The following is a 20774-nucleotide window of genomic DNA, read 5'->3' on the forward strand; positions in this document are numbered from 1 at the left end:
TTTACTTTTTTTTATGGTAAACTATACATAGCAAACCTTACCATTTGAAAATTTTAATTAGCTGATTTTTATATTTGGGCCACACCTGGCAATGCTCAGGGCTGACTTCTCACTCTGTGCTCAGGGGTCACACCTGGTGGTGCTCAGGGGACCATAAGCAGTGTCTGCGTTTGAAACAGAGTTGGCAGCATGCAACGCAAGCGGCCTGCCTGCTGTACTATCGCTCAGGCCTCATTTGAAGTTTTTTCTTTTTGGTTTTTGGTTTTTGGCTTTTGGGTCACACTTGGCAGCACTCAGGGGTTACTCCTAGCTCTACACTCAGATATCGCTCCTGGCAGGCTCAGGGGACCATATGGGATGCCAGGATTTGAACCACCATCCTTCTGCATGCAAGGCAAATGCCATACCTCCATGCTCTAGCATCCCCAAAGTTTTAAAAAACATATTGGTTCTGGGGCCGGAGAGATAGCATGGAGGTAAGGCATTTGCCTTTCATGCAGGAGGTCATCGGTTCGAATCCCGGAGTCCCATATGGTCCCCCGTGCCTGCCAGGAGTGGTTTCTGAACATGGAAACAGGAGTAACCTCTGAGCACTGCCGGGTATGACCCAAAAAAAACACAAAAACAAACAGACAAACAAACAAAAAATATATTGGTTCTGTGGATGGGGTAGGGTGAGTGATAATACAGCAGGGAGGGCATTTGCCTTGCAAATGATCGGCCTGGGTTTGATCCTCAGCATCCCATATGGTCTCCTGAGCCACCAGAAATTCTCGAGTGCAGAGCCAGGAGTAAACCCTGAGCACAGTCGGGTGTACCCCCCACCCCACCCCCCCCCCCAAAAAAAAAAGAAAAAAGAAAACTGTGGGGGTATTGATTCAATTCTGTAAATGGCAGAGCGGTAAGGGAACAATAACTACAAATCCCCCCCCATTCCCCAACCTTAGTGGTGGTTATGACGAGCAAGATTCATACTTACCTGACTGTGGTGCTCATACACTTAGTGCTTCCTGTAGGTGTGAGGGGGTTTGAAGGGAGTCACTGGCCTTCTAGCGGTGGTGTTGGCGCACATTCTGGTGAAGCCCACTAGGAGTCGCTGTGGTGCTCCCCCCCCCCCAAACTAGGTCTAGCTGACATCAGGTTGCTGTGTGGCAGAAAGTTGCCTCCAGCAACTTTAGTCACGGACTGCAGGGTCAGAAGGTCTAAACCGCAGCTCACCAGCTTGTTTCTTCCCATTTGGTGTTTAGGGCCATACCTGGCAGTGGTCGAGGGGACCATGAGGTGCAGGGACTGGAGTGATACAGCTGGTATCTTGCCTGGAGAGTTCAGCCTGGATTTCATCCCTGACATCCCCTATGGTCCCCAAGCCTGCTTATAGTGATCCCTGAACACAGAAACAGGAGTAAGCCCTGAGCACTGTCAGGCGAGGACCAAAGACCATAAAGTCAAATAAAATAAACCTACCATGCTAACATGCAAAGTATATTTAGCCCTTCACTCGATGTCCCTGGTCCTCTCATCAACTACCTCTCTCTCTCCTTCTTCTCTTTCTTTTGGTCCATACCCTTATAGCTTAGAATCTACTTTTAGCAATTTTATTTATTTATTTTTTGGTTTTGGGGCCACATCGGCAGTGGTCAAGGGTTACTCCTGGTTCTGTGCTCAGAAATCCTGGCAGGCTCAGGGGACCATCTGGGATGCTGGGGATCAAACATGCATGGGTCAGCTGCATGCAAGGGAAACATCCTCCCTGCTGTGCTATTGCTCCAGCCCTCATTTAGATATTTTTTGTTTGTACTTCCTGTCAGTCCGAACACTGGAAGATTCTTATTTTATTCAGTGTGTAGTCCTTATTCTCCTTCAAATGAGGTACAGTGGCTCCCAATTTGACCAGCAGGCCCTTGTTCAAACCAGCTCCTGAATTCTTTAATTCTTTCCACATGTTCTTGGTCCCCCCCCCTTTTTTTTTTGGCCATGCTCGTGGCTTACTTCTGGCTCTGTGCTCCTGGTGGTGCTCAGGAATGCAGGAAATTGAACTAGGGTTGGCCGTACGCAAGGCAAGCGCCCTACCTGCTGTGCTATAGCTCTTTTGGTCTTTTTATTTTATTTTTTTAAGTTTTATTAATTTTTTTTTTGGTGGTGGTGGTTGTGGTTTTTTTTTTTTTTGTTTTTTGTTTTTTGTTTTTTGGTGATGGTGGTGGTTGTACTCAGGACTACTGGGTCCCGCTGGTAATTTCAACCAAGCAACTAGTGGGTCTATACAAGGTCTGGCACATTGGTGCTGCCCCCTCTCCCTGTTATCCTGGGATTAGTTAGTATCAGCCGGGATTGCCAGGGTATGCTTAGAGAGCTCCAAGGGCTGCACACCACAATGCTTGGGGTCCCACATGATGCTAGCAATGGGACGGGGTTTACCACATAGAGGGCAGATGCCTTCAGTCTACTCTGGGACTTTTTCTTCCTTCCTTCCTTATTTTATTTATTTATTTATTTATTTTTTGCACAAAACTCCACATTCACCCTGGACTTCATTGGCCCTAGTTCTGGGATCAGTTAATTCTCCAGGGACCCCAACCCCCGGCCTGCTGTAGAGGAGAGATCGGTATTTAGAAAGCAGCATTTGGGGCCAGAGCCAGAGGACAGCGGTTCAAGCGGTTCCTGCACGTGGCTGACCCAGGTTCCAGCCCCAGCATCCCATCTGGTCCCCCTACAAGCTCTGCCAGGAGTGATCCTTGAGTGCTGAGCCAGGAGTAATCCCTGAGCAATGTCGCATATTGCGCCCCCCCCTAATTAAAGCAAACAGACAAAGCAATAGGGAAAAAAGGGCGGGGGTTCTAAAGAATTTTAAAAGGGGGCCAGGGAGTTCTCAAGCATTGAGCACATTCATGGCGTCTCTTAACCACCAGGGGGCAGCACGTCTCAGAACATTCAAATAAACCTATAATTTATTTGTCATGGAGGTTGGGTGGTGGCATATAACAGACCTCAGACCCAGGATTTTGTTAGTTTTTGTTTGTTCTTTTGGGCCACACCTGGTGGTGCTCAGGGATTACTCCTGGAGGGCTCAGTGGACAATATGGAATGACAGGGATCAAACCCCGGATCCAGACCCAGTTTGTATGTTCCCAGTCCTCTTTGCCAAAGAGGGAAACACAAGCTCACCACGTTTCCAGATGCATATACACTTGCAGCCTCACTTGAGCTCCCTGTCACTAGCACATGGTCACCTCCTCATCCCCTCTTCTCTACCAAGGGGTATTAGCTAGAGGGCAGAGGAGATATATGAGAGGTCAGGGGTGCTTTTCATGGGAACATCTGTCTGACTCATCCTCCTTCCTGTGGCAACCCCCACAAACACAGCTGTGGTCCATGACTCAAGTTGGGGGGGTCCCATTCCATAGGACAGAAGCTACAGTGAGTGGTCCACAGCTGCCTTCCTGCTTCTGGCCTGGACAGTAGGAGGGAGGCTCAGAGCTCTGGACTCATGCCTCTCTACATTTCCTATGTGGTCGGCTCACAGGAAGCTGTGGGGTCATCTCCCTTCAGCGACTTCTTCTCCCATGGTAGTTAAAACAAAACTCCAAAACCCCAGAAAAGTATTTAAGCCGCTTAAATGTGTAGCCCAATTTATTTTATTTTAGGGGGGATGTTGCCAGTACTAGGGATCACTTATGCATGTGGGACATAAGCTTTACCACTGAGTCACATCACCTGTGTGCCTATGGCCCAATTGGGAGTAGTATTTTGGGGGGAGGGTCACACCCAGAAATCCTTACTCCTGCCTTTGCGCTCAAGAATTATTCCTGGCTCTGGAGTGATAACACAGTGGGGAGGGTGTTTGTCTTGTATGTGGTCGACCCTGGTTCAATCATTCGCATCTCATATGTCCCCTGAGCCCATCAGTAGTGTTTCCTGAGTGCAGAGTCAGAAGTAATCCTTGAGTACTGCCAGGTGTGACCTAAAAACCAAAAAAAAAAAAAAAAAAAAATCTCGGTGGACCATAGGGTGCTGGAAAAAAAAATCAAGTGCTCGACCCACTGTACCATCACTCTGGCCCCATAGAAGCTGAATTTTGCAAGTGGGTGTCTACTTCGGTGCTAGCATGAGTGCCTTGGCTTTGTGGTAGATGGGTCTTACCTCCTCCTAAAAAACCTGCACCCAGACCTGGCCCAAACGACTTGTACCTGTTCCTTTCTACCCTGTCCCACCATAACCATAGGTTCGGGGACTGCCTACCAACCCAGCCAGAGCTGACTACTATCACCACCAGCCCTGGCACTGCCTGCAGAGCTGAGTCTCTCAGTAGCATCTCCAGCTCTGCCATAATCTGTCCCCTAAAGAGCCAACACTCACTCTCAGATAAGGTGACAGCAACTCCCAGCATCTGGGCTCCCCACAACCCCCAAGCATGCTGGAGACAGAGCTAAAATCACTTCAGCCTCCCATTAAATCGAGCCAGTTCAGCGAATCCCTCCCCACTCAGTTTCTTCCCTTGTCCTCACCACCTCTGACCTCTGCCTCCACAATGTCCTTTCTGCAGGTGGAGCCAACAGAGTGGGGCCACGTGGAGTAAAGATTTTTCTGCCCTGACCCAACCTGTGCCCATTTCTCCAACTTTCATGCCAATGCAGTTCACTTGGGGAGAGGCAGTAGGTCTGCCATCCGACAGTCTCCAGCTGATGCTGGCTCTGCCCCTGCAGGTCTGCAGCCACTTAAGCGGCCACTTGAGTGGCTCTGGTGCCCAGATTGGCTGAGGCACTTAGGCAGGTGTAGGTGGTACTGGGCAGGCATATAAGAAGACCTGGTCGTGAGAGTTCGGGAGCCTCTGGCTGGAAGGACGTCGTGGCTGCTGTGATGGGATCGAACTTCCAACTTTTCATGTCCTTTTTGCTGTGGGGAGGAGTGGGACTGGGCTCTCCCTGGGTTGTCTGGGGGCGTTCTGCCGGCCGCACCTTGCTGGGGACTCACCCCGTGGAGGTGAGGTGTCATGAGGCCCAACTGGCTGTCACTGTCCAGCGGGATCTTTTCGGCACCGGGAAACTCATCCGGCCCCAGGACATCACCCTGGGTCCCTCACTCTGCCGGCCAGTGCTGGCCCTGGAGGAGGAGATCAGGTTCGAGGTTGGGCTCCACAAGTGTGGGAACAGGCTACAGGTGAGGCTGACATCTCCTAAGCAGGTTTTCTTTTTTTGGGGGGGGGGGAGGGATCTGGGGGATGTGGGAGTTGTGCAGAGAGGAGCCCCAGCCTTGAGATCCTGCCTCTAGTCTCCTGCAGAGGATCTTAGCAGTTCTGGTTTTTGGAGGCGAGATTGGTGTGGCATGCCATTCTTGGGAGTCAGGTCCCTGCTAAGTAGAACTTCGAACCCTGGGGAACTCAGGGGGAAGCTATGAGTGTAGGACAGTCCTGGCTTCTGGTGCAGATAAGGCCATGATTGATGGCTCAGCAACCACTAGAGAAAACCATAGAAAGACCAACACCTGGGGCCAGAGTGATAGCACAGAGGTAGGGCATTTGCTTTGCATGCCTCTGCCCAGGACAGACCTGTCTGCCAGGAGCGATTTCTGAGCGCATAGCCAGGAGTAACCCCTGAGGGCCACCGGGTGTGGCCCAAACCCTCCCCAAAAAGACCAACACCTTGGAGTTGGGGACCCCCTTCACTTAAGGACTTGAAGCCGTTTTTTATTTTGGGGCTGCACACCTGGCCATGCTTAGGATTTACTCCTGCTCTGCACTTGGGGCTCACCCCTAGCAGACTCCAGGCATCATATGGAATGTTGGGGATTGAGCTCAGGTTGGCCACATGCAAAGCAAGTGCCCTCTCTTCTGTTCTATTGCTCTGTCCCCTCCCAAGCTGACTTGTGTTTGTTTGGGCCACACCTGCCAGTGCTCAGGGGTTACTCTTCGCCCCTGCTCAGGGATCACACCTGACAGTGCTTTGGGGCCCATGTGGGATGCTGGAAATCCAACCTGGGTCAGCCATATGATGCACGGCAAATGTACTAATTGTGCTAACTTTTGAAGGAGAGCCCCCACATTTTTTGTCCCCCCCAGTCTCTCATGAAAGCCTGGGACTGGGAGGTTGTCACTGGGGCCCAGGTATTTCTGGGGTGGATGTGAATGTCCCCACTGGTGTCACTTCTGACATCAGGCAACCCCTGGATACTTCCACTTCCTTGAGTAGTTCCAATAAAGAGCAACCAGCCCTGAATTTCTAGAACTTTCCTGATATTTTTGGAGGACTTCCTAGGCCCAAGTCCTCACTTGAGAAGGAGTGAAGGCAGGTGGGCAGCTGTGGGGGGGGGGGCTGGGAGGGAACAGGGTGGGGACTTCCCTCTGGAGCTGAAGTTTGGGGTACAGCGGCTGCTGCCACTTGGTGGGTCTGGCTGGGCTGACAGAGCAGGTGAGATTGGGGCGGGGACCTGACCACTTTTTTCTGCAGGTGACTCCGGACGCCCTAGTTTACAGCACCTTCCTGCTCCATGTTCCTCGGCCTGCTGCCAACCTGTCCATCCTGAGAACAAGCCCTGCACGCATCCCCCTGGAGTGTCGCTATCCCAGGTCAGAGCAAGCCTTCTTCAGCCAGGATTGGGGGGGGGGGGGGGCTTTCGGGTGCTGAATGAGCTGCAGAGAGTAAAGGATGAGAACTTCAGATCCCACCCAGGTTTTGATCTAGGCTAACACACTTCCCCTGAGCTCTGACTGTATGTGGGGAGTTGGGGGAAGAACATCTCCCAAAGCACAGTAATTGGATGAGGTCAGCCAGGATTGGAAACAGCGAAACTAGTGGAAAGAGCCAGGGCTTAACAGAAGAACATGGTGCCCTCTGCAGGCTACTAGAAGTGCAGGGAGTTGGCAGGTTTTGGGAAAACGAACGGAAAAGGGGTCCCAGCATTAAGATGCCCAACCTGGTCTCACAACAGGACAGAGCGCTCACGAGGCCGTGACTGAATCCCCCAACTTCACCCCCACATACTTGTGTGGGGAAACCTGTTCCAGGTTCCTGAGGCTGTGCTCAGCAGCTGACTGAGCCCAAAGCGGCAGTTTCCTGTGAGGGGTCCCTAAGGCTGACCCCTGAGTGTTTCTTAGGAACCAGGAACACCAGTCCCAGTACCAGCTGTGGCTCCAAGCACCGAGGCTGGGGTGTGATGTACCTGGATACCTATGGGACATCCCCCCCCCCCACACACACACACAGGCCTTGCCATTCTCTGGATTCTGAGAGCCAGGGTGAACCAACCTTTGCCCCACATCTGAGTCTCAGGGTCCCTTGGTTGAGTTGCAGATCAGGGCTAGAACTTCAGGTGATGCTTGTGTTGGGTGGGGTGAGGGCCCATTAATGCCTGTCTTGGCCGCAGCTGGACATCAGGCCCACATGTGGGGGAGCTGTGGCCATGTATGGCAGCCTTGGTTTCTCCCCCAGACAAGGCAATGTCAGCAGCCGGGCCATCCTGCCCACATGGGTGCCCTTCCACACCACTATGTCTGCCTCTGAAAAACTGGCCTTCTCGCTGCACCTGATGGATGGTATGAAATATGCCTATGTGGGGGTTGGAGGACAGGTGAATGTCAGTCTCTCACCCCAGCCATTGCCTTCCAGATGACTGGAGTGGGGAGAAGGTCACCCCCACCTTCCAGCTGGGAGACCATGCTCACCTGGAGGCCCGTGTCCACACTGGAAGCCACGTACCACTTCGGCTGTTTGTGGATTCCTGTGTGGCCACACCTACACCTGACCAGTGGGGTTCCCCATCCCACATCATCGTGGACTCCCATGGGTGAGAACTGGGTCTCCTGCCAGGGGACGCCTCCTGTTCACATGCCCCTGACCCCCACTTCTCGGTTCCCTGTTCAGCTGTCTTGTGGATGGGCTGTCAGATGCCTCTTCAGCCTTCCAAGCCCCCAGACCCGGACCTGAGAAGCTTCGTTTCACTGTGGATGTGTTCTACTTTGCTAACGACTCCAGGAATACAGTAAGAACTTTTGGTGGCCTGGAAGGAACCACTCCAAGACCACCCTGATCGTCTCCCATGGGCCCTCAATAATTCCCCCCACACCCATCAGCAATCACTGGGGATCTCTGATGCAGCCCAGTGGGCCCCCAATAGTCTGCCCAAGAAAACCAGGGTGGTAGAGAGATCTTCAAGGAGAAGGCCTGGGCAGCCTTCTGGGCCTGGGCACTGGGAAGGAAGGTAGGAGGGGTGCCAGGGAACCCTGAGGAGTCGAGAGGTGCAATGACCTTGGCTTTGCTAGACTCATCGCATCAGAACCACTAAACCACACAACACACAACCACACAACAAAAGGCCAGGCTCTTCTGAAGGCTTTTTCTTGGACCAACTCCAGTGGGACTTGGAAGACCATGCGGTATTGGGTTCCCTCTCTCCAAGCTGTTCCTCCCCTCTTCTGGAGGGTTAATTATCTTTTTTAAAGGGGTGGGGGAGGCCACATACAGCTACGAACAGAGATCACCTGGCAGTGTTTGGGGGACCTTATGTGCTCAGGATTGAACCCAGGTTGGAGATGCTGTATTTGCCTGTCCAGAGTTTGATCACCAACACCAGACATAAAACTCAAGGAAAACCTTACTCAGGATCAGAAGGGGCCCCCATCGGCCTTGGCAGAACCAGGGGTGAAAGCTTGTCCCTCCTTGGTCCGGATGTTCTGGAGAGGCCCAAAGGACTGGTTCTAGCTCCTGCTATAAATCCTGGGGAACTGTTTAGCCACTAGGTGGGGCCAAGGACAGAGGCTTGGCAGAAGGAGCCCTCGAAGCTGGCCTGGAGGGTGGAGAAAGGACCTGGAGCTCTGCCCTGTCCTATTCTGCCTCCACTGCACCCCACCCCGTGTCTGGTTTAGCCTTTTTGAGTGACAAGCCTGGACTGGGAATGCCTGCAAGTCAGGATGAGGAGTTCCATCTCTGAACTTGACTGTTTCTAAAATGAGGATCAGGGGTTGGAGAGATTAGGTTGAGGAGGGCATTTGCCTTGCACATGTTCAGACCAGTTTAATCCCTAGTTCCCCCAATGGTCCTGAGTTGAGCCAGGTGTGATTCCCCCCAAAAAAGAGTCAACTGGGGTCGGAGAGGTGGCACTAGAGGTAAGGTGTCTGCCTTACAAGCGCTAGCCAAGGAAGGACCGTGGTTCAATTCCCCCTTGTCCCATATGGTGCCCCCAAGCCAGGGGCAATTTCTGAGTGCTTAGCCAGGAGTAACCCCTGAGCATCAAATAGGTGTGGCTCAAAAAACAAAAAAATATACAAAAAAGGGTCAACTATAATACAGCGAGGAGGGTGCTCATCTTGAGTGCAGCCAACCCATGTTCAATCCCTAACCCCATAGGTTCCCTCAAACAAAGATCCTGAGCTCAAAGCTAGGAGTAAGCCCTGAGCACTGCCAGGTGTGACCCCCTAAAAACAAAATCCCCAAACAATGAAGTAGATGGGACTGCCTCCTCCTACCCCACAGTCTTGAGGTGCTGGGACGGTCACCTCCTGACCCAGACCCTCCTTTCCATGCATGTCCTTTCCTCCAGGTGTATATCACCTGCCACCTGAAGGCCATCCCCGCTGACCGGGACCCTGATCCCCAGCACAAGGCCTGTTCCTTCAATAAAGCTTCTGGCAGGTGAGGACGGACAGATGGATGAATGGACAGACAGGCAGGTGGGAGAACTCTTCCATGTCTCTAACCTGGTCCCTCCCACAGCTGGTCCCCAGTAGAGGGCTTTGAGAATATCTGTGACTGTTGCACTGTGGGGGACTGCGGGGCCCCAGTGTTCCCTGAAAACATGACAGGACCAATGTGGCAGCAGGACCCGATTAGCCGCACTCGAAGACACGGTGAGTCTGAGGACACTCGGGGGCTCCACATACCTGTATCTGTTCTGAGGCTGCTGAACTCCTTGGGAAAGGCCTTTGGGTGCTTGTGAAAAGCTGAGGGGGCTGCTTCCGGCTGGAAGTAGGAAGGTGCCCCTGGTCTGGCACTGGACATCAAACCCAGGTTTCTCCAGGCAGTCTGTGCTCCAGTCCTTGGAGGCCTCTCCTTGTCTCCCCAAGTTTTACTGTTTTCAGTGAAGGAAATGACTTTCTTCATCCATACTTTGCCGTAAGCCATATCCAGCCTCCACCCCCCCCCCCATAGAATCTTGAGGTGGCCAGAGACAGTATGAGGGGAGGGCATTGGTTTTGCATGTCGCTGACTAGTCTGGAACCCCACAACCCCATAACCCCATAGGGTCCCCTGAATCCACTTGGAGTGATTTCTGAATAGAGCTAGGAATCAGCCCTGAGCACTACCTGGTGTGACCCCCCTGAGGCTAAGGGGAAATTATTCATCCCTTAGCCCCAAAATATAGACCATCCTGCTAGGATGATACTGACCCATGTGTGTGGGGAGAAGTGGAGCACCTCTGCCTTATATTGACTGACTCGGGGTCTCATGTCTTTTCAGTGACTCAGGAGGCTGACGTCACCTTGGGCCCTCTCATCTTCTTGGGCAGGGCTGGGGACCACGGCGAGGACCCCTCTCTGCATGGCTCCCTGGCTCTGGCCCTTGGCCTGGCTGCCCTGGCCTCTGTCATTCTGGCTGCCCTTGTTCTGACCCTCAGCAGGGCACGACCCATGTCCCCTGCTGTGCCACATCCTGCCTCTGCTTCCTAATAAAAGAAGAAAGTGACTCAGAGTCCTTGCAGTGTCTGAGGGCAGGGTGAGCTGGGCAGGGTGAGCTGGGCAGGGTGGGGAGGCACAAGCCGGGGGAACCCAGAGCACCATGACATGGGGTGTAGTGTTGGGTGTCCTCAGGAGGCTAGGGTGGTGCCTGAATGTGAGTCCGGATTATGCACCTTGCTTTGATCCCCCATGATGGTGAATGGAGGCTGGGGTCAAGGCCTCAGGGTGAGGACGGCCCTGGGAGACCCTATTCCTGTGAGCAAAGATCTCTGTGCTGTGGCCCTGACTTAAAGGAAACAGAACTTTGGTTCTGCTCTTGGGCCAGAAGCTGCTGTCGGAGCAGTAGGAGTGAGGGTGGTGGGCTGTGTGGGGAGTGGTGCCTTTGGGGTACCTGGCCTCCTCAGTGGCTATCTCCAAGGGAGCAGGGCCCCGGGTCCCCAGGAAGGTGTCATGTTCCATTTCTTATTGGGGAGATCAAGCAGGTAGCTGGGGCAGGTCTGGTTCTAACCTCACTGCCCTCTGCCTCCCTCACCAGCTTCCTCCCTACGCCCTTTCCTCCTTGCCTTGGCCTTGTCTCCCTCCTCTCCTCTCTTGTTTTGTAGTTTTGGGGATACACTTTGCGATGCTCAGGGTTGACTCCTGTCTCTGCACTCAGGGCTCACTCCTGGATGCTTGGAAAACCCTAGGGCAGTGGTTGGCAATCTGCGGCTCCGGAGCCACATGTGGCTCTTTACACTTTTAATTTGGCTCTTCTGTGTGCTGGGTGGCCCCTCCAGGAGTCAGGACTCTGCTCTAAGCCTCTGTCAGTGCACGCCCTGTGTGGCTCTCTAAATAAATTTCAATCGTGGTTTTGGCGAGATTTGGCTCAGTTGAAAAAAAAAAAAAGGTTGCCGACCACTGCCCTAGGGGGTGTTGGATTTCGAATGCGAGCCCTGTGCAAGGCGAGCACCCTCCCTGCTTCATCCCATCTTTTTCCTGTGTTCTGGGGTCTTGTGACATCCTGGGAACTGTCTCTCCAACTTCCCCTCTCTCTGCAGTAGAGGAAGTGGTTTGTGTCTGTGGGAGGAGGAAGTGTCAGTGTGTGGCTGCCCAGATGTTGCAAACAAAATGTATCTGGGCTCTGGGAAAGGTAGCCTCCTCTAGGAGGGTCTCCAGAATGGCCCCTGCCTTCCTCATCCACCCCCCAAAAAAAGAGGTGAGAATCCTGACCATGGGCTCTTCTGAACTGGTTTCCTTCTGTGACTCTCTCTCTGCCCTGTCCTGTGTGGCCCCTACCATTGACTTTCACCTTGGACTAGACAAGGCTCCCCAGACAAATGGTGCCCTCACTTGCAGAGGTTGCTATTTGGCATTCAGGGCAGCTCCTGCACCCAGAGACACCTGGTGAATCTGGGCCTGAATCTTTGCCTTGTGGACAAGGGATGGGTCATCTGCTAGGAATCCTGCTAACTCCAGGTTGATCTCTGGTATCCTAGAGGGTCCCCTGAGCCTTGCCAAAAGTGATCCTTCCATAGCCAGATGTGACCCCAAAACAAACCCTTGACCTTTGTGAGGCTGAAGAGTTCCAGGGTTGGGGCACTTGACTTGCATGCAGCCAATCTTGGTTCAACCTCAGCACCACATACGCTCCCCAAGCACTGCTGGGAGTGAGCTTTCAATACTACTGATACAGCCAAATAGTCTTTGTGGGGCTGGAGCGGTGGCGCAAGCAGTAAGGCGTCTGCCTTGCCTGTGCTAGCCTAGGATGGACCACGGTTCGATCCCCCGGTCATAGTCAGAAGTAACCCCTGAGCGTCACCGGATGTGGCCCCAAAATAAAACGAAAACAACAAAAAAAAGTCTTTGCGCTTCCTGGTAGCAGGGGAAGGAGAATGATAAAGAACCACTGAAAAATAAAACCATGCTCAGACACATAACAGAATCAAGGATCTTTTTTTGTCAGATGAATAAACCTCATTTAAAGGAGAGCATCGTGTTATTTTTGGGCTCCCACACCTGGTAGTGATCAAGAGCTACACCTGCTGGTGCTGGGGGACCACATGCAGTAAAAAACAATCGGGGTGGCCACATGCAAGTTACTGTATTATTTCCCAACCCCCCATTTTTTTAATTTTATTTTTTAAGCCACACGTAGTGTTGCTCAGGGGTTATTCCTGGCTTTGCACTCAGTAATTACTCCTGGTAGGGCAGGAGAAATAGCATGGAGGTAGGCGTTTGCCTTGCATGCAGAAGGACGGTGGTTCGAATCTCGGCATCCCATATGGTCCCCCAAGCCTGCCAGGATTTCTGAGCTAAGAGCCAGGAGTAACCCCTGAGCGCTGCCGGGTATGACCCAAAAACAAAACAAAACAAAAAGTTACTCCTGGCAGGTTTGGGGGACCATATGGATACTGGAGATGGAACCCGGGTTGGCCACGTTCAAGGCAAATGCCCTACCCGCTATCACTTCAGCCCTATCACCCCTTTATTTTGGACTGAACCCAAATCCGGTTCTAGGTCCTGCTCAACTATGCGGCTGGTAGTTGTTCCTGCCAGTGGTGGGGAATAGGAGCAGTGCCAGGAATCGAACCCAAGGCTTCATGTGCAAGGCAGGCACCCTACCACTGAGCCATGGTCCCTGGAATCTGTTTTATAAAGGTAATATGGGAATTGTGTTGGTGCAACACAGTCTTGCCTTTTTTTTTTTTTTTCTTTTTTTTTTTGGGCCACACCCGGTGGTGCTCAGGGGTTACTCCTGGCTGTCTGCTCAGAAATAGCTCCTGGCAGGCATGGGGGACCATATAGGACACCAGGATTCAAACCAACCACCTCTCTTCAGGCCCACAGTTTTGCCTTTCTCCCTTTCTTCCCAGGCAGGAAAGTGGCATATCTCCCCCCAATACACTCACCTCTCTGCTCTCTGCCCAGCCCCAAGCTGTCAAATATCTCAGACTAGAAAAGGCATAGACTTTTGGCATCAGATTCTCTAGACCTGGGCAATCGATGCCCCGGAAGATGCTAGAAAATACCCATTATCCTTTGCTCTTTTCAAAGTCTTTGACAGTCTCAGCAGCTGTTTTTAGCAACTGCTTCTTTCTGAGCAGCTCTGAGAACTACTGGAAGGTCTGAGGAAGGTTCAAGGCCTGGGAATATAAGGCTGCCTTCTCCCCAGGGGACTGACCTCTCAGTTTTTTTTTTCCCCATTATCTTTTTTCTGGTTTTTGTGTCGCATCCATCTGTGTTCAGGGATCACTCCTGGCTCTGTGTTCAACAATCACTCTGGGGGTTGCTGGAGTGATAGCACAGTGGGTAGAGCATTTGCCTTGCACATGGCCAACCCATATTTGATTTCTGACATCCCATATGGTCCCCTGAGCCTGCCAGGGAATCGTAATTTCTGAGTGCAGAGCCAGAAGTAATCCCTGAGCAGTGCCACCAGGTACAGTCCAAAAAAACAAAACAAAAAAAATCACTTCTGTCAGTGCTTAAGGGGCCCTATGTGATACTGGAGAACAAATCTGAGTTAAGTGAGAGCAAGGCAAGCCCCTTACCATTGTGCTCTCTTTTTCTGGCCCAGAGAATGGTCAGAGAGGCCATTGTCCACATCTCAAGCCTTCTGGGCAAACCCACCCCCCCCCAGCAGGGTCCCAGGTGTTCCCCCAGTAGGGACAGTGGCAGGGTAATTCCTGGATACGTTTACTGGAATGTCTGCAGAAAGCAGAAAGGACACACCTTTTTATTTATTTTATTTTTATTTTCTTTTGGGTTTTGGGTCACACACGGCAGCGCTCAGGGCTTACTCCTGGCTCTGCGCTCAGAAATCACTCCTGGTAGGCTCAGGGGACCATATGGAATGCCAGGATTCGAACCACTGTCCTTCTGCATGTGAGGCAAATGCCCTACCTCCATGCTATCTCTCCTGCTCCAAGGACACACACACCTTTTGCAAACACTGTTTGCTCCTGTTCTGAGATGCAGGAGCATAGTATAGTTGGGAGGGCACCTGCCTTCCATGTGGTCAACTCGGGTTCAATACCTGGCACCCCTTATGGTCCCCTGAGCACTAATTATTACTTTGGGGGGTGGGCTATATGTGCTGGCATCATGGTGGTGCTCAGGGATTACTCCTGGTTCTGTGCTCAGAAGTCACCATACAGGATGCGGGGATCAAATTTGGATCAGCTGCATACAAGGCAAATATCCTCCTTACCATGTTATCCATCCTGAGCATTATGGGGAATGAATAATTCCTGAGTACAGAGCCAGGAATGCCACCACACTGCTGGGTGCTGGGTGTGGGCCCCCCACCCAAAACCAAAGAAGTTCTGAGTGCCAGGAACTTTCTATGATGGTGCTTGGCAGTGATTGGGGGGCTTGTTTCCTCACAGGGCTGTGAAGCTGACCATTGTGACAATGCCAGTCACACCTGGGTCCTGGTGGCCACTGGATGCTCCCAGGTACAACTCAGCAGAAATAAGGAGTCAGGGACCAGAGCAATAGGACTTCCAGGTGTGGTCCCAAAACTTAAAAAAAAAAAAAAAAAAAAAAAAGGCCTTCAAAACAGTTGAGTGATATTGGCTATTACCCTTTCCTACTAAACAGATTTTGCGGGGTTCTAAAGTGACCCCAGTGGCTTTGGAGTCCTCAAAGCTTGTGCATCATGGATGCCACCGACCTCAACCACCATGGAGCTATTGTAAAGGTGGCTCCTTCTGAACAGAGAATTTTGTTTTGGGGCCACACCTGGTGAAGATACTCAGGGATTACTCCAGACTCTGTGCTCAGAATTTACTCCTGGCAGGCTCGTGGGACCCTATGGGATGCTGGGGATCAAACCCGGGTCAGCTGCATGCAAGGCAAATGTTTTCCCTGTATTTTGGCCCAGGCCTTCAGCAGAGAATTTGGGTCTCTGAGATCCTATTCCCTCAGGCATTGTGTTTGATGCCAAGTGATGTGTGTGTGTGTGAGTGTATGTGTGTGTTAGTGGGGTAATTCATCTTTCTAAATAAAAAACACAGGCCAAACACCCAGAAAATCACATATCTATCACCCACTCTCCTGCCTGTCATATCCAGACTCTCCAGTTCTCTCTCTCGATTTCCTTCTGTGTTCACAGGACTGTAAGCATTTCCTACCAAGAAAAGAACCTCCTTGGACTTCTGCTTTGCTCTATAAGCTGCTTTCATGCTTAATAGTTGGGGCCACCATCCCCCAACCCTGAACCCTTGATGCTTCCTCATTTTTTCTGCCTCTTGTTGGCTGCTGGCCCTGTGGGTCGTTTATTGTTTTGATTTTTTTGGCCACACCCATGCCGTGTTGTGCTCAGGGCTTTCTCCTGGCTCTGCACTCAGGAGTCACTCCTGGTGGGCTTGGAGGATCATTTGGGGTACTGGAGATTGAACCCAAGTCGACAGTGAGAAAGGCAAACAACCTCTCTGCTCTGGCTGCCCACCCTGTGGGTTGTCTAACTGGCTCCCTTATGCAGGACGTGCTGATGGTTCTAGATTCTTGGCTGTGTCCCAGGTTTCAGTTCAGTCCCACGAGGCCAGTTCAGCTTCCATCTTTCCCCCAGTTCCAAGGGTCATTATTATGTCTCTCCCTCTCCCCCAGCCTAAGCAGGCCAAGCTCAGGCCCCCTGCTTGCTTTCTGCCCTATTTTACTTATGACCAGAATATTTTGTGTTTCTTTTTTCCCCAAATAAAGAGTCCATCTTTTCAGTTTATAAAAATGGAACTTGTTCCTGCGGCCACACTCAAATGACAGGAAAACCCAAAGGCAAGACCACTTCCTGCAGTGTCTGTGGCATGCACAGCTTGGGCGACCTTATGTAAGTGGCATCATTGCACATGCACTGGATAAAAAGTCCCCCATCCAACCCCTAGCTCCGAAAGTGCCATCCATCAGTGGCTCCTAGAACTGCTCCCCAAGATCTTAAGCAGATTGGAACTTTTTTTGTTTGTTTTTGGGTCACAACCGGTGATGCTCAGGGGTTACTCCTGGCTCTACGCTCAGAAATCACTCCTGGCAGGCTCAGGAGACAATATGGGATGCCAGGATTCGAACTACCGTCCTTCTGCATGTGTTTGCAAAGCATACCTCCATGCTATCTCTCTGGCCCCCCCGGCTTGGAACTTTTGAATCATATGCAGCAAACAGATGAGGAGCATGGGGAAAGCAGGCAATGAATTCTTGAGAAGGAATAAAACTGAGATGTGGTTTATTTATTTTGGCTTTGTTGGGTCACACCCAGCAGTGATCAGGGATTACTCCTGGCAGGCTTCGGGACCACATGAGATGCAGGAGATCAAACCTGAGATGGCCTTGCAGTACAAGGCTAGTGCCTTCCCTACTGCTCAAGCCCTCCTCTTACTAGCCTTAAAGTAGCCTCCCAAAGCATGAAGACTGAACCTGCTTTGTGGGCACAGGAACTGAAGACTGGTAAAACTCTGGCTCCAGTGCTGGTCGTGCAATCGGGGGAGGGGAGCACTCCAGTGAAGAGAGGCTGCTGAGGAACAAAAGGTCGTGAGAAGAATGTTAAGGTGAAGATGAACAGCCACTGTCCAAAGTTCTTCCCCTTGGAGCCACAGTGATAGCAAGCAGGGAGGGCATTTGCCTTGTACGTGGCTGACTCAAGTTCCATCCCCGGCATCGTGTATAGTTTCCCAAGTACTGCCAGGAGTGAGTCCTGAGTGCAGAATCAGGAGTAATTCCTGATTCTGGCCCCAAAACAAATAGATCTTGTCAAAAACAAAAACCAGGGCCTGGAGAGATAGCACAGCTGCGTTTGCCTTGCAAGCAGCCGATCCAGGACCAAAGGTGGTTGGTTCGAATCCCGGTGTCCCATATGGTCCCCCGTGCCTGCCAGGAGCTATTTCTGAGCAGACAGCCAGGAGTAACCCCTGAGCAATGCCGGGTGTGGGCCCCCCCAAAAACAAACAAACAAACAAAAAAACCCCAAAAACCAAAGCTCTTTCCCTTGACAAAACCCTAGTAATGAATTAAAAAAAAAAAAAGTGGTCTTGGGGTTGGAGTGATAGCTCAATGGGGAGGGTGTTTGCATTGCATGCGGCTGACCTGGTTCAATCCTGGCATTCCATGTGATCCCCTGAGCCTGCCAGGGTTAATTTCTGAGCATAGATCCAGGAGTAACCAATGAGCACCACTGGGTGTGGTTCCCCCCCAAATGTGGTCACCATGAGTGACTAAATTGTCTACACAGAAACTCCCAAGTGGCACCAGTTATAGGATAAACTCAAACCAACTTTGCAAAGGCAAGTCAGGTGTTTCTTCGTTCTGGGGGCTGTCAGTATCTCATTTTGGGATTTTGTTTGTTTGTTTGTTTTTGGGTCACACCCGGCAGCGCTCAGGGGTTACACCTGTCTCTATGCTCAGAATTCACTCGTGGCAGGCTCGGGGGAGAAGGGACCATATGGGATGCCGGGATTCGAACCACCGTCCTTCTGCATGCAAGGCAAATGCCCTACCCCCATGCTATCTCTCGGACTCCTCATTTTTGGGATTGTAATACTTTTGTCTTATTTTTTTTAAATTTTTTTTAATTTTTATTTTTTCGTCACACCTGGCGGTGCTCAGGGATTACTCCTAACTTTGAGCTCAGAAATCGCTCGTGGCAGGCTTGGGGGACCATGTGAGATGCTGGGAATTGAACTCGGGTCTGTCCCGGGTCAGCAACATGCAAGGCAAACACCTTACCACTGTGCTAGCACTCTGGCCCAGGATTGTAATACTTTTATTTAAGTGCTCTCTTCTCTGGAGGAATCCATGTATCTTTTTGTTGTTTTTGGGGGGGCTACACCTGGAAGTGTTCGTGGCCTACTCCTGGTGGGGCTCAGGAGACATTATGGAGTTCTGGGGATCAAGCCAGGGTTGGTAGCATACAAGGCAAGTGCTTTACCCCTGGACAATCTTTCTGATCCCTGATCCCCTAGAATTTTTTGTTGTTTTGTTTTGTGGCCACACCCAACAGTGTTCAGGGTTTTTTCCTGGCTCTGTATTTAGGAATCACCCCTTGTGGACTCGGGGGACCATATGGGATGCTGGAGATCGAACCCGGGTAGGCTGCATGCAAGGCAAATGACCTATGTGATATACTATAGTTCTGATTCTTCCAATGTATAATCCTATGATCTTCAAGATCTAGGGAACTGGCACCAAAAAATATTGGGGGATAGAGACATAGCACAGTGGAAAAGTGTGCACTAAACTGGCCTGGGTTCAATACCTTGTATATTGCATAATTTCCCTAACATACCAGGAATGATCCTGGAGTGCAGAGCCAGGAGCAAGCCTGTGCTCCACTGGGTGTGGCCCCAAAGCAAGCAAACAAATAAGATCCAGGGGGCCGGAGAGAGAGCACAGCGGTAAAGTGTTTGCCAAAGACGCAGAAGGACGGTGGTTCGAATCCCGGGATCTCATATGGTCCCCCGAGCCTGCCAGAAGAGATTTCTGGGCATGGAGCCAGGAGTGACCCCTGAGTGCTGCTGGGTGTGACCCCCCCCAAAAAAAAAGCAAAAAAAAAAAATCCAGAGGGACGTGTGTGTGTGTGTTGGGGGGGGGGATGGCCCAGTGGGAAAATATATGGCCTTGCACGTATAAACCGTGGGTTCTATCTGTGAAAAATGAAAAACATGGACCAGAGCGAAGGCACAGTGAGTGGTAGGGCGTTTGCCTTGCATGCGGCTGACCCAGGATGGACTGAGGTTCGATCCCCCAGCATCCAATATGGTTCCCTAAGCCAGGAGTAATCCTCGAGTGTCACCGAGTGTGACCCAAAAATCCAAAAATGCCCGAAACAATAAAAAAAACAAAAACAAACAACCCCCCCAAATGAAAACCAAAACCACACACACACACACACACACACACACACACACACACACACACACACACCAGTGAAAAACAAAATCCAGCTACAGATGGTGAAAGCAGGCACTAAACACACAGACAATGTTCTGATGTGAGTGATGTCTTCCAGGCTCCCACCAAATTAGGCACACCCTTTGATGCTCTCACTCCTTTATCACGTAAAATCTATCTCACTTTTTCTTAATTGTAATTACGTGCCTAACAGGCTGCTTCCCCTAAGCTGGATAGCAAGCTCTCCCAGGAAAGCCTGTTCTGATGCACCTTGCAATTTAGTCCACCCCGCAACACGTGTTGGCCCCCACGCAAGTGCCGGCCACATCTCTTGAGTAAGAGCCACTCAACTGACGGAAGAGCTCTATCAGAGAGGGGAGCGAGGCGCGGGCGGACCAGGCTCCAATCAGGAATCAGGTGCGCGGCGCTTAGACCCCGCCCCTCGCCTGCGCCCCGCCCTCGCCACGCCTTAGCCACGCCCATAACCCCCATCTCGGAACTACGTTTCCCAGAAGGCCCAGCGCCCCGGGCATGCGCGCCAGAACACTCGGAAGCTGCGACGCCGTTTCACTCGGGCTGCCGCTGCCGCCTCAGTGAGCCGTGTCCAGGCCGAGGCGGAGCCGGAGCCAGAGCCGCGGCCGGAACGCGGTCCTTCGCCCCTTCTCGGTGAGGCCCGTCTGCTGGGTGCCGGGCTTAGGGTTCCCGGGTCTCGGGGCGCGGGGAAGAAGAGCCTGCGAGCTTGGCCCGGAAAGGGGCGGGCCGGGCCCCGGGCCGTGCCGGAGCCGAGAGAGTGAGCGACACGGAGTCGGTCGGGGGTCTGAGGGGTCAAGGGTGAGGGGTCAAGGGTGAGGGGTGAAAGGTGAGGGTGAGGCCTTGGCGACTCAGCTTGGTTTGGTCTCGGAGCCCGACTTGCAGGCGGGAGTTGGGCGGCGCCGAGCCTCGGAGTCGCCTCTGTCGGGACTGGGGTCCCCCTTGCTCCCCGGGATCCCCAACCCAGGGCAGGGGGTGACTACGTCGACCCACCCGCGCCTTTCCCAGACTCGGGGCGCTGCACTTCGGAGGAGTTTGGGGGTCCCCCTTTTTCCCTCCGCTTCTCTTCTCGGGGTTCGCCTTTCGGGGCGACCGGGGTCCCCCTTTTACGGGTTCAGGTGAGGCCCCGCAGCCCCTTTTTTAGGGGTCCGCGATGTCAAGTCCCTCAGGACCAGGAGGACCTTTCCTTTTTCTGTAGCTCCCTCTCGCCCCACTCAGCAGACAC

General features: G+C 52.1%; 1 protein-coding gene across 1 annotated transcript; it reads left to right on the forward strand.

Annotated features, from left to right (window-relative positions):
- Positions 1 to 4854: 4854 nt before the first annotated feature.
- ZP3 (zona pellucida glycoprotein 3) lies at positions 4855 to 20313 on the forward strand. The gene is made up of 9 exons (XM_049788161.1): positions 4855 to 5154; positions 6441 to 6559; positions 7422 to 7525; positions 7599 to 7776; positions 7854 to 7971; positions 9529 to 9620; positions 9702 to 9835; positions 10446 to 10627; positions 20032 to 20313. The coding sequence occupies exons 1-9, from the start codon at positions 4855 to 4857 to the stop codon at positions 20311 to 20313; spliced, it is 1509 nt and encodes a 502-aa protein (XP_049644118.1).
- Positions 20314 to 20774: the final 461 nt, after the last annotated feature.

This window comes from Suncus etruscus, chromosome 15 (assembly GCF_024139225.1).
Source record: "Suncus etruscus isolate mSunEtr1 chromosome 15, mSunEtr1.pri.cur, whole genome shotgun sequence".
Classification (NCBI taxonomy): Eukaryota; Metazoa; Chordata; class Mammalia; order Eulipotyphla; family Soricidae; genus Suncus; species Suncus etruscus.